The following is a 14,822-nucleotide window of genomic DNA, read 5'->3' on the forward strand; positions in this document are numbered from 1 at the left end:
GCCCAAGAAAAGATGGCAAAAGCTTCTCTGGTATTTGCATCCTGTGAGCAGCTTTATTAGAAATGAAAGGGACATCATATCAGCAATCCTTATCATACCGAAGGAATTTACTTCGAAGTAATCTTCACCATAAAACCACATCACAGAAAATTGGCATTTGATTTTTTTTTCTTTTTTTGGTTTTGTGTGATAATCTTTCTCACATGAAACTTGACAAAGTCAAATAGACTCCACTGCTTCTTCACCTGAGCCGCTTCACTGGAACAATCAGTTATGACTGAACCTGATGACGTCTGTAGCATTACATTCACTCACTTTTGGGGAAGCATTGCTTTGGGAAAGTCAGGAGGTCACCCAGTAGAGCGGCACCACAGATATTTCAATCCAAGCGATTGTGAAGCGTGATGAAGTAACTGATTTCACCTGCAGGTTTAGAAGGTGCTGAGACAGTCTAAGCTTAGTTTATGCACTAGTCAGTGGAACTACCACTGATTGTGCTTCTGTACTGTTTCATAGCTTATCAGCTGTGTTGCACCATCCTCTTGTATCTAACCTTCCCTGTCAGAGAATAAACCATTCCATACAAAAAGCCAGGGTTTCCTGAGAATTGTAAACTGTGTGCAACTCATTACTACTTGTTAGCGACCAAACTACTGAGTTAACAGCTAACACACTGATTAGCTTTGAGGGCCCCTGCCTCCTTCTCCCTTTCCAATAAATCTTTATTAAATGAAATGATGTCAATCCCAAAAACAAAATACCGGAGGGGAGTAAACACACGAGCTCTGAAAAAGCAGAGAGAGGATTGAGGAGGCTAATGTGACTGATTAGAGTTAACATGTCCTGGCTGCTGGCAGAAAAAGTCCTAAGAGTAGGCACCGAGCTTCTCCAAACAAATCTGAATTACATATAAATTGCACTCTGCTACTTCTAATACAAACCTCCAGTTGTCCATGACAGTGTGGGTAATTTAACACCCACTCCCAACACTTAGTAGTCAGTGACACATCATGATGGGAGCTACATTGTTTACAGCAGATTAAAGCTTAATGGACATTAAATCAGTTTTAACCTTTGAAGAAAGTCAAAATGCATGTATTTCACATACATATACATAGGTTAAACATGCCGAGTGTGTTCAGAAACAAACAGAATGTGAGGCCCCACATTGGTTTTCATATGTGTAGTTCTTTGACTATGCAAGAGAAAGGGATTGTGGGGATTCGACCTACACAGAGGCCACAGTCTAGAACCAACAGCACCACAGCCCAACAGCGTGGACATACTGTCACTGATTGGTTGAAAACAAAAAGGGAGAGAGAGCAGAGTTCACCATGAAGAAAAGTCGGGAAAAAACCCCAAAAGTCATGGATGAGAAGCACAGACAATGGCTCCTGTGAATATGTGTTGCTGATTTTACCACTTAGTTTCACTTCACTATGGCGACAGGAGGAGGACCCAAATGTATAACATCAGGGAAAATAACAAAAATTTAACCTAGAGACTGAGGTCCTACACATGCAGACAAGCAGTGGAAGAAATTAAAGCCAGCAATGTACAAGCAAAGGGTATGAATCCAAAACCAGTCTACAAGGTCATTTACAAGAAAACCTCATACTAAACACGAGGAACACAAATAAATGAAGAATATAGAACTGCCAGGAATGCTTGACTTGGAAAAAATAATACAAGAGAAGCTGGGAGGAAAAAAAATAGCAGTGAATTCACACACTCATTAGAAAGAGGTGTTTCCCATACAGCCCAAGTAAGACTGATCAGGGCAGGACATACAGCTATCAGCCAGGGAAAACCAACAAAAGGAGGATGCAAACTGGCAGGGACACAGCAACAAGGATAACAAAATGAAACTGGAAATGACGGAAACCCAACATCAAACCCAACAACCACAAAGTCGTTCTTTGTATGTAACAAACTGTCTTTTCTGGGGCTAAGCTAAAACATCAATAACATCACAGCAAGAACAAGAGAAGCCCACATTCCCAGATTTTCCACATATTTTTGACATTTCTCCCTGCGGACGGCTATGGCATGTAGCAAAGCACTGCCTAACACACATCCATAGCTGCATATATATGAGTGCACTCATGGTGTGTGCATGTTCATATGTAGTCACTGTTTAGTCTCTATATCTTTTGACCAGCACAAGATCCTCACTCTGTATTTTCTCCCCTGGAAATCAGTGTTCTTTAACTCGAGCTGAAACCTGACAAGCATCTGCTCGTGTCCAAAGAGGAAAAGATGTTGGGAAATGAAATGAGTGAGAAGGGGAAAAAAAATTTCTTGTGTCAGTGATTGTGCAGCCTTGAAGTGGGGCCTGATGAAGCTAATCATTATTGAAACATGAATATAATTTGTTAATCAGACTCTGCTTCACCTGCTAAAATATGATCTCATTCATTGTGATTCTCTTTCAACTCCCACCCCCGACTGATTCACTCTGAATCTTTATTGCTCCCTATCCATCTTCATCTTCCTTACCCTCTGCCTGCCCCTCCCTTGCACTCTTGCAGTCCTCGCTTTGACAATATGGCCCTATGCTCACTGAATGTAAATCATATTTCAGTCTCTTTCATCAGGCTCTGGGCTCTCTAAATGTTCATTGAGCAATTCCAACATCACCAGACTCTACTATTTATACATGACAACTTCCAAAGAGGCTCGGGATCCGGCTCTGTTTTCAGGCTCCCCAAATATAAACTGAACCATGGAACTGACACAGGCTGCATGCCCAATTCATATTTTGGGGATTTAAATCTATAATTATATGAGTGAGTAATACAAGATCATCAGATGAACAAACTGGCTTTTATATTGAAACAAAAGTCGCACAAGCTCCATGCAGATAGTCTTCCTCAGTAGTAGGCGGGCTGATTTTAGTGTTACCTGCCCTGGTTACTGATTTTAATCCAGCGTAGAGCCGGCATGTAAGGAATTCTTCATCTCTTCCACAGTAATAATTGCAACCAAAATTACCTGCTGCTTTTCAGTAAACCCGCTATAATTTTAATCATGTCCTAAATCTGTCATTAACTAATGAGAGAACAGCTGTCAATTGTCCAACTATTTTTAATCCTCTGAAGATGGAGGGCCATCTATGAAAGCGTCTATATTCCTAAACAGTTATTGACAGCAGCCACCACCACAACCACCTGCTTCTTTTAAACACATGGAAACACTTGTGTTAACACAAAGGTCACATTTCAATAGATATTATTGTAAGAAAAACAAAAACTATAAGAAAATCAACATCAGAATATAAGCACTGCCACGATAAGCCTGTTATTATAGTTGCAGTTTAATTTTTCCACACATCTTTTGTGACTAAGTACAGATTCATAGAACTGGAACCTCTTTATGCTTTAGTCAAAAGCTTTACCACCACAGAATCTGTATTATCTCAGAAGCGCTTCCTCTTTTGTTTTGCTATGGCAACGTCGGATGGCAGAGATGAGGCATGGCGCGGCGTTGCCCTTGCAATGACACAACGCCATACTGAATGATTCAAAGAGTGAGCCTTGAGGTCTTGGGCTGTTTAACACATATGCTCTTGTGGGGCTGTGCATATAATGCTGTCTTAGAGAAAAGCCGACGTGAGTCACGATCACAGAAAAAAGAGAGCTGAAGATATGCATTCATTACCCACACACGGGAATGGATTACCATACGTTGGGAATGTGCACATGCTACAACAATACCTGAAGAAAGAAAGGGATCCCTTAACAATCACAGAGAGGAATAAAAAAAAAGACATTTTTACTCTACAAACAAACCAAACGACAGGTAGGCAAATGACTTGTCTAAGTCAAATAAAGTGGAGAGATTCGGAGCTTTTGTTTGGCAGACCATGCAAGTATGTGACTATTCTCACATCCAGGGAGACGAGCAACAAGCCTTCATCATCATGCAGCAAGACTAGCAATGCACACACACACACACACACACACACACACACGCCGGTGATGGCAGCTCCATTAAAAGATTTGAATCGAGACAAAATAGATGTCTGGTAAAGTGTTAATGGAATTTTTACGAGCTCAATGCACTTGATGAAGATGCTGGTGTCCTCATCAATTGGGATTGATTTCTTGCCGAGACACATTGTGGCTTTTAGTTTACTTAATATTTAATTAATTGTGTTTAGGTGTGGTGGTGCATATTGATCGATCTCGTCTTTTGATTTTGTGGGAAATGGTTCAGCGTGTCACTTGGCGCTTTAAAATGAGATTCCTAAGTGTGACAGAGTGGCAAATCTCGCTCACTTAAAAGCTGGCAAAAGATGAATTTAAAAAAGCTGCAGAAGTGAACTATAGAGACGCCTGATGCACTGCTCCATTTACTGCATTTTATATCAAAGACTATCGTTTGAATGCAGGCCATTTGTTGAGAGCATATCATGAAACCTCTATAGAGAAAATATGTCCTGCTATCTCTTTAATCAATCCAAATGTATGAGAGTGAGTCAGTGACAGTGATGATTTAGGTTATGAAAATAAACTGGGGGGGGGGGGGGGGGGGGGGCATTCCAGACCACTAGTGCCACTGTCCGAATTTATGAAGACACCTTTTGAGCCAGAAACCAGAGACCATGAGACCTCTGCCTAAAAAAGCTTAAATGTTTCTTCTATCTATAACCATGTTATCCCGTTACCCAGCCGTGACTAGCATTAGACCATAGTATGAAATCCATTTAAAATCTTTTATGTTGGCTTTTAAATTCACCAAACCCATCAGAATTGAATGTTTCACTGTTTATGTAAATCCTGATAAAAAAAGGCCATTTTAAGACATCTTCTGGGATTAAGAATCAACCCTAATTAACATAGATGATTAGTAATTGTCTCACTGTGATAACTTCCTGATTAATGCCATATCATTTATCTTCCTTTGCATACAGTTTGGCTTAAACAGTGACTGTTTTGAACAGCAGCTTACCTCCTCAGTCCAGCAGATGTTACACTGCCACCCGCTGGCAAACAGCGGCCATCACATAATGAATGAGTGCCAGGTCATAACAATCTAGTGGAGAAAAGTGCACACTGTCTTTGTCAGTGACCTGCATTTGTGCACATTTGCTCAGCGCATTCAAGCTTAAAATAGCTAAAAATGACATTGCATGACTTCATATGTCTCAGGCATGTGCTTCAGCATGTGTTTATTCTTCCTTGTGTGCACAGTTATGACCACAAGGCCAAGCAGATGCTGTAAACACAAGCCAGCATCCCAGGCCAACTGCACAACTGCAAAAACATACTCCTCACACATAAAACATCCTTTCACAACCACGACCGGTACACTCAGACCTCTCTGACCCCAGCACTGTGGATTTTGGCCACAGCTGAGCGACCACCTGAGAATCCATCAGATATTGTTATTGCTGACCATCCAATGGCATTGCGTTGTTTAAATAAATGAAATGGGACGTGGAAAGGAAAATGCAGCGCATCATCAAATATTAAGCTCAGCATTACAGATGAGCTGGAGACGATGTTTTATAGCCAGCTGGTTGCAGAGTGCTAGTCCTCCCTCTCTTTGTGAATCTGGGAATACTTCCCATATGCTCCACTGACACTGTCTAGAGGTTTTGTTTTTTTTTGTTTTGTTTTTTTTCTTCCAAGGAACAGACTAGGAGCACTCATGATACAATGCAAAGATACAGCATGTGTAGCAGTGCCAGCTTATGGCACACAGACTTTTGACCAGCTGTAAAGATTGTTATCTAAAAGACAATATAAATAACTCATCTGTTTCCTTCTTCTGGGTCAAAAACTGCCAACTGTGGTATCACGTTAGAAAACCTGTAGGCTAAACTTTGCACAAAAAGTAAGGAAATTCATGTTTGACTGATTATTTCTTTGTTGTAACAATTCTTCTTGGTAATAAATTTTATACAGTTGGAAAACCTGTTTATTTCCCTTTAAATGGTGCAACATTTGTAAGGAAAATGCATCTGTGGGTTGACCTGCAGAGTTGAGCATATGAGCTGCACCCATAAAAAAACTTGCAAAATCTCTGCCAAATGCCAAACAGCTTATTCTGCTACTGAGTCTTGTTTTGAGCTTCTGGTACTCCAGGTGCTGACAACCAGGCTTGTCATCACTGGAGGCAACCTCACTGCAGAGAGAAACCAAGATGAGATTCTGCAACCAATAGCAATCCCATGCCTCCACAGAATGGGACCAAACTTGATTCCCCAAGGTGACAACACTCGCCTCCACAGAGTGGGGTTTACCGGAGACTAGTGGTGTGCGATACTGCAAGATTTGGCATCGATCCGATACCAAGTAAATTCAGGGCCAGTATCACCGATACTGATACCGATACTTTTTAATAATTATGAAGAATTTTAATGAAGTTTAAGTGTTTTGTGTTTTTTTCCCCTTTGGATCATTAATTAGTTACTTTTTCTCATCTGCCAAAACACTAAACCCTGTTGTCTGAACCAAATGCTCAGTTCCAAATGCTCAGAGGGTGGCTGTAGCTCAGTAGGTAGAGCAGGTCACCTACTGATCGGAAGGTCAGCGGTTCGAATCCTGGCTACTCCGGGCTACATGCCAATGTATCCTTGGGCAAGATACTTAACCCCAAGTTGCTCTCCGACCGTTCTGTCGGAGTATGAATGTGTGTGAATGTTAGGTAATTAAAAGCACTTAGCTTCGGAAAAATGGAAGTGCTTGTATGAATGGGAGTGCATGGGTAAATGCAAACAGGGTGTATAAGCGCTTTGAGTGCTCATACTGAGTAGAAAAGCGCTATATAAGAACTAGTCCATTTACCATTCCATGAACCCATTTATTGAAATGGTCACCTTTTTGGCAGAACCTTAAGCACTTTTTACCTAGTTAGACACACCTTGAAAATATATTTTCACGCACTAAAACACATTTTGCACTGTGATGCACTTGGGTTGCATAATGGTAAGCAAAAGTGAAACTCAGTGAAAGCACAGGTGTCTCAACTTAAACACAGCAACTGAAAATTGATCACATAGCGCTTTTCTACTCAGTATGAGCACTCAAAGCGCTTATACAACCTGTTTGCATTCACCCATGCACTCCCATTCATACAAGCACTTCCATTCTTACAAAGCTAAGTGCTTTTCATTGACTAACATTCACACGCATACATACTCCGACAGAACGGTCGGAGAGCAACTTGGGGTTAAGTATCTTGCCCAAGGATACATTGGCATGTAGCCTGGAGTAGCCAGGAATCGAACCGCTGACCTTCCGATCAGTAGGTGACCTGCTCTACCTACTGAGCTACAGCCACCCCAGGTCTAGTTCTATGGCTAGACCTGGGGTGGCTAATGATGGCTAATGGCTAATGGCTAATGATGGCTAATGACTAATGATGTGAAGAAACCAATATAAGCCAGTACAAGGAGCCCTGGTCATTGAGGTTTCACTATGGACAGAAACAATCAGAGAGGAAGAGAAGGAAGAGGACTAGCCACTGTATACACTTTTGTTGTTGTAAAGTTCATATATATATATATATATATATATATATATATATATATATATATATATATATATATATATATATATGTATGTATATATGTACCACAAGTGCTAAACAGGAGTTTTGTTATGAAAAAGCATTTATGTGAACAGTAAAGATTATTTCTAAAGACTTTGTGACCTCATCATTGTGTTTTCCTTTTTGCTATGTTGTGTGTAATGACTGCTCAGTAGTGTTTTTCATTTTGATTGACTCGGGGTCTGATCTGACAACATTGTTTGCTTTTGAGCACTGTTTGAACTGTTTTGAGACAATAGTTTGGTCTTGCAGGAAGAGTCAGAGGTTTTGTGAATGCAGTTTGAAAATTGAGTTTTGTGTTTACAGTTTAGAGACATGGAGGGATGGTTTCAAGAAATGTGTCTTGGCAATTGAGAAAAACTGTAAGACCCAGGATAGAACAGGGCAAAGTTTATTGGTAAATATACAATACTTTATCAAAAAAAAAGTTTTTGTTCTGAAACAATAGAACAGTAACAAAACAATTTTCCCCATAATTTGTGATGTCTGGATTTTTTGTGATGTACAAAATGATTACTCAAGAACAAATTAAAACTTTTTTCAGGTGTTCAGAAAGTATAATACAAAAACGTAATAAAAAATATGCTTTCATTCATTAATGTTATGGATTTTTTCTTAAATAAACAAGCTGTACAAAATTATCATTCCACAACGTTATAGAACATTTACGCGTCTGGCCCCGTCCCCTACTTCCGGCCCACTATTTGATGTCAAAAATGTAAGACAATTTCGTCCTTGAAGTTACTTTTTTGACATTTTGCTAATTCCTCTTAATTGGATCGAAAGCGAAATGTTAAAAAAGTAACTTAAAGGACCAAATTGTCGTGTATTTTGACATCAACTCGAGGGCCAGAAAAAAAGGGCGGGGCCGGAAGTGGCCCACGGGCCGGGAGTTTGAGACCGCTGGCAAATTCCTTTTTTACACAAGTAAAATATGTTACGTGTCATGTGATGGTATAACGTCAAAACACTGCGGTGAGGGTAGGAGCAGAGTGTGCCTGCTCTGTGCTGGGACAGGAGCAGCACTTAAACAGTCAGCTGACATCGTTGATGAAACCAAGCACTGCATACAGGAGAGAAACTGAAGCTCAAGTATCAATCTCATTACACTGGTATTGATCAATATTAATTCCAATGTTGGTACCGATATTATCGATATTTGGATTGATCCGCCCACCACTACTGGAGACCACCTCCAGAATTTGTGAGTGGAGAGGATAGCACAGACTGCAGAAAAATTCCCTCTTTTTTAGCTTTTTTTTTGGTTTACAACCAAAATAATAATTATGTCTTTAGCTGCTAGAGCTAGCTAGTAGCTAATGCTACCCGTCTGGGCATTTTTAGATAAAATATCCAGCTACAGATGGCTAATATGCTAATGGCAGGCATAACCATAACCAAATTAGTAATGCTACAGTCAAATACCCAAATAATGAGCTAAAAATTCTAAACAGCTCTGTATGGATGACAAAAAGTGAGTACCGTATTTTTCGGACTATACGTCGCTCCGGAGTATAGGTCGCACCAGCCAAAAAATGCATAATAAAGAAGAAAAAAACATATATAGGTCGCACTGGACTATAAGTCGCACTTTTTTTGGGGGGGGGGGGGTTGATAGAATCCGAGACCCAGAGCACAAATTCCATCTTGAACGGCAATTTAAAATAATAATGGATTAAAGAACAGGACGAACACGGTTACGCCTACGTTATGCTAACGTAGCACATTCAGCTACATGACGCACAACGAACACGTGTTCGGTATGTTAACGTAACATTAAGTTATTCAGATAACCATAGCATAAAGAACATACTAACAAGTTAACCAAACCATCAATCCATTGAATTCTTCATCCTCGGTGTCACTTCTAAACAACTCCGTACACTCCGTAGACGAAGCGCCGCTTCCTCTTCTGTGTCGCGTTAGTCAGACTCGTTGTCAGCTGCAGTTCCAATTATTCCAGCCTTTCTGAATCCCAACAGGATGGTTTGTCACTGAAGCCCATGTTTTCTTGATCCATCCAATGACTTCCAGGAAAGTTGGGTGGCGCATTCTCCCAGTTGCCGTTAAGCTGTGCTCTCCATCCATCATCCACTGCGCCCACAGGTTACGCAAGACTGCCTTAAAGCTGCAGTTCACGGAGATGTCAAGTGGCTGGAGTATTTTGGTTCATGTGTTATAAATGTCACATATACGTCGCTCCGGAGTATAGGTCGCACCCCCAGCCAAACTATGAAAAAAAGTGCGACTTATACTCCGGAAAATACGGTATATGAATCTTTAGGTTTGTCACTACAGGTTCCTTCTTTCACCTTACACATAGTCATTTGATTCCTTTTTTACATAAAAAAAACATTTGCAGTAGCAGCTTTACTAAATCAAGACTGGCTGATAAGACTGAAAACACAAATGTATCAGAATCCCTTTGTTTATCAAAAAGCTTTTCCTAAAAGTAAGATAGGAGCGTTTTACACATGTAGCAGCCAAAATAAAGCCAAAGCGGAGGTGTTATCTCCTGAGATTGTAATAGGTCATATAACAGGTCTGATTAGGAAAAATTAAGACATACCAGCCTCAAAAGCTAGACTGAAAAGCAAAAGAAAATCTCAAAAGATGCCATCATTAAATCTTGGCTTTAGTGATGCAGCTCATTAGCCACAGTTATCTCTAGAGTGTTTTCATCTCAGGAGCCAGATGTGAATTCTGATGGACCCACCTCTCTCTCTCTCTCTCTTCTCAGGCTCTGGTCTGACACAGAAGCTTCACCCTGCTTCCAGCAGCAGCCGACATACCAATTACAGGGTTATTTTTAAAATCCTGCTTAACCATAAACCCCACCCAAAATAGGTCTTAAATAACAGGGTGTCAAATATCAGCAAACCAAATGTATCTCTGACCACTCGGCACCGTTGCATACTTAGAACTACACGCCCCATAATTCATCAGCGCTTCTGGATTTTGCTGGCTTTCATTTTATGAGTTTGGAATAATTTAAGGGGTTTGAATTGATGTCTCAACCACATTAGGAACAAAAAAGTAGGTCATCTGGGCCTTTTTGTCCCATCATCAGACATTTGGTAAATAGGAGGTTGTCTCATAATGGAACACTTTAATTCCAACAGACTTACATTTTCCCCTCAGAGAAGCCAGCTTGGATGGAAAAACAAAGCTGGAGAGAGAAGGCTGTCCTCCTCTCCAGTATGAAGACGTGTCCTGTAATCATTTTTCCCCAGAATCAACAAAATGATGGAAAATCCCAAACTGCTGGCTTGAGAATTGTATCAAAGTAAATAGAGAGATAGGCAGAACTGTGCGTTTTCTTTCCCATCATATCTGAAATTAAGTCACCAGTAAAGGTCGGCCACAGCAATACATAAAGAAAGAGAGCTACAGTTTGCAACAGTGAAATCTGCATAGTGTACACTTTCAATACTCGTAAACTCAATGCCTTTTGCCTGAAGCATAACTTCAGTCATGTTACCACAACTCACTTTACATTTCTCTGAAGGTTGCAAGAGATTTTTAGTTTATTTTAATGCTTGTTGCATTAAACCCATCCATCTACCTGACACACTCGGCAAAAAGTGGCCTACCCCTACCTACCATTCATTTTCCCTCAAGAAAAGTGGATGTCACTGCACGAAAAAGTGCAGTTCACATTGAAACATAAAGACAAAACTTCACAGTGAAAATACTTACTGTGTTTGCTGCAGCAGGCTTCTCAAACATTCTCTTCAGGCTATCGAGTGGGATGTCAAACCTCTCAATCCTCTTAGCAGCCTGTAGGTCCTCTCTGAGGACTGGATCATCCGATGCCTCTACCTGCATCCCAGAGGGACTGTGAGAAACGAAGCCTGAGGTCACACTCGCCACCTCCTCTCCATTTCCTGATTGAATTTCCATTGTTGTAAAGAAACCATACACCCCCCCACTACCTCTTTTCTCTTCAGGCTGGTGCTCTGAGAGGAAGTTTATGTTGTGAAGTGAATCAGGAAGTGAGGGAGTTATGAGAGGATGAGGAACAGAGATGAGATGTTACTCGGGTCCCTCTCTGTCTAGAGAGCTCTCTGGGTTGTGCAAGCACACAAAGAGGCTGGAGAAAAGAGGAGGAGAATAGAAAACGTTCACAGGGAAAGTTTTTCCTCTCTCCTCTGCCCTGTAATCACTCATACTCAGAAGCTTAGGTAAACTCATGTGGACTCAGAAAAGCAAATGACAGATGACAAACAAAAAAGAGAAGTTGTCTGCCAGTAAAGCAGGAAACAGGGAAGCTTAACCTTCTGTTTTCTGGATATCCAAAGATATACTTATCATTGTTCAAACAGCTTGATGTTTCATTACTTATTCATACATATTCAATTCATTTATAACATGCTTCCTTATAGTTATAATTTCACTGATTATAATTGTACATCGTTAGCCTAATAGCATAATGGCCTAAGTCATATTTTGGCATATTTTGAGATACCTACCTAATTGTACTTTGCTAATAGTGTAGATTCATATAGATAGATATCTCAATTTTGGCCAAAATATGACTTAGACCGGGCGCCTGGGTGGCTTCGTGGTAAAGCCGGCGACCACATACATATGCCACGTTACCGTGCGGGCGGCGTGGGCTCGCATCCCGGCCAGTCGCCAACCTGCCCGCATGTCTTCCCCTGTATCTTTCCTCCATTTCCTATCTCTCTCCACTGTCTACAAAAGCCACTGTGGCCAAAAACACACACACACACACACAAAAAATATATAACTTAGGCCTTTATGCTATTAGGCTAACGACAAATAAGGCACAGATATAAATCTAAACCCATTCTGCTGCTTCAGTTTCTGTGTTCTAGTGTTGTGGATGATATCATAGGTAACACCTATGCTTTTCAAGCACTCACAAATCTCTCCAATCAGTCGTGTTTGCCATTTTTCATTAAATGCATTTTGTCATCAGAAAGGCGGTGTTAGCTAGACATTTCTGTGAATATTTAAATATCATAGTTCCATGTAGCTACATTAGCAACTTGATTCCTCTTTCAGCTATCCATTTCTATAGTCGTACACAGCGAAAAAGTACAAAAATCCAAAAAAAAAGTTAAACTGAACATGTGCCCTACTTCACTTTAAGGCATGGGGCTAAAGCTGGTATTAGCAGCAACATCCCAATTGTAGGTTTTAGCATTTAACCATCAAAAACCAGCTTTTGATGGTTAAACCATAATATTTTTTCCTATGAGCTAAATATAGAATTTGTGAATGTGGTTATTAAGACTTTGGGTTTATTGTAATATGTACAGGCTAACAGCCCACATAAAATATATTTCCTTGATTGCAAAGCACTCAGTTGCACAGAGAGATGGGCTGTGTTTTTCCACCACCCTATATTCCTATTCATTTTTTAAAACAATATCCCTAACTAAACACATCAACACAGATGCAGAAATGTTGCAGATGAATGATGTTGACAAGGAGACTGACAGGAAACCTTTGTCAGGAAACTGACAAATGTTCCAAAACTGAGTTGTGTAACATTTTCTGTGGGAAAACAAATAATTTTTGTAACCCTCTTGAAATGTGTCAGATTTTTATATAAGTTCAGAAAAAAAGAAATAACAACACAAGAAAAACTGGTTGATTTTCCAGCTATTTTTATAGATATTACATACACACCACTGAGGACTATGTGACCTCAAATGAACCCCGGCAGGTTTCCGGGAAACAGGTTAACAGCTTTTTGCCTCACCCATCCTCCCTTCAACACCAGGTCTGGAGTGGGTAGGACAGCCTACTCCTACTAAACTGATGACCCGCACTGCAGCCGTGAGGGTGAATATATTGTTAATTTTTCACCAGCCACACCACCTCTGGGATCTGGGCTCGTGGGGAGTGTTCTCCTGCACTAAGCACGGCCAGAAAGAGAAAAATTAGCACTTTAACTTGGCTTCCTCTATGACTCACAATTCAAATGTCTCATCCTGTCAAAGTGCGATTCTCGCTATATTTTACCGTCTTTCCACTCTTAATAGGGAGCAAGGGAAGTAGCCGGAGTCACCATTTTCACCTTGTTATACTCATGTGAGCTGACAAAGCTGAGCAAGGGTCAAATGATGAAAAATACAGAGATGGAGAGGAGATGGAGAGAGATGAGAAACATTGTTACGGGGTTGGGTAGAAAGAAAAGCAGTAGTTATGTGGCTGAAATGGGGCGCCACAATAACAGAAGCATCAATACACAAGCGGAGAGAATGGAGTTGAGAAGCAATCCAGATAATCCAGTCTTAATGAATGAGCGGTCATGATATATTCATCTGATAGTACTTTGGAGGACACGTACACTCCATTTATACCTGTGGCACATCCATTATTCAGAAGGGGCCATAGTGTGTCACTTTCTGCTGGATCCTGTGTCTACTGAGGCCACTCAGCTTACTGCAGTTACTCTGATATACACAGTATCTGTATGTGATTAAACCACTTTCAATTTCCAATGTTATTTCATTTCTGCAAGTGAAGAAGGTCAATTTGAAAGAAAATTGGCCACTGAGGACATGTTCTGGATTAATGAAGTAGTCAAGATTTTCTGTGATATGCATCTTGATTTGTTGCATAGTCAAAGCAGATGCACACACACACACACACACACACACACACACACACACACACACACACACACACGAGCTTATACGTACTGTTTGAAATGTGGGGGTGAGTAGAATTTGGGATGAGAAAACACATAATGTCCCCTAACACAAAGCTCCCGAGAGCATTTTCTTTAATACAATAACATAGTATTAGCAGGGTTTCAGAGAGACTTTCTGTTGAAGCTTTACCGGGGTAAACACACAGTCTGCTTCTATTAAATTAAAGATGTTGCTGGTTCTGTGTGGGCTCCCATGTTGAATCCTGGCCAAGGACTCCAGATGACTGTATTTAGACGACAGGCTGAAATATGACCCTTCTGATAAGAAAAATAGATGGAAGCAGCAATTCACGTTTTACTTTGTCTACAATCCCACGAAGTATATGCAGACACAGATGTCACATGTTCCAGTAAACCACTGAATGATAATGCTACCAAATACCACCACTTAGCATAGTTTAACACAGTACCACTTACAGGGTCAAAAGGTCCTTCTGGTTCCCAAGAAAAGTCTGGAAATGTAGAGAATATAGCAACATCCCACAGTCCTGTTATATAGATCCCCAGCTCAAAATGTCAGCTCATTCTTGTTAGTTTCTTAGTGTTTTAGTGAATGTCTCACACACCTCGC

General features: G+C 40.5%; 1 protein-coding gene across 1 annotated transcript in view; it reads right to left on the minus strand.

The window, feature by feature from the left end:
• The window catches only part of xirp2a (xin actin binding repeat containing 2a), a 66,952-nt gene extending 55,395 nt beyond the window's left edge, over positions 1–11,557 (minus strand). The window contains exon 1 of the mRNA XM_030744691.1: positions 11,260–11,557. Within this exon, the coding sequence (XP_030600551.1) occupies positions 11,260–11,463 (204 nt within the window). The 5' untranslated portion in view covers positions 11,464–11,557. The remainder of the gene's footprint in view (positions 1–11,259) is intronic.
• Positions 11,558–14,822: the final 3,265 nt, after the last annotated feature.

The sequence above is a fragment of the Archocentrus centrarchus genome, chromosome 2, assembly GCF_007364275.1.
Source record: "Archocentrus centrarchus isolate MPI-CPG fArcCen1 chromosome 2, fArcCen1, whole genome shotgun sequence".
Classification (NCBI taxonomy): Eukaryota; Metazoa; Chordata; class Actinopteri; order Cichliformes; family Cichlidae; genus Archocentrus; species Archocentrus centrarchus.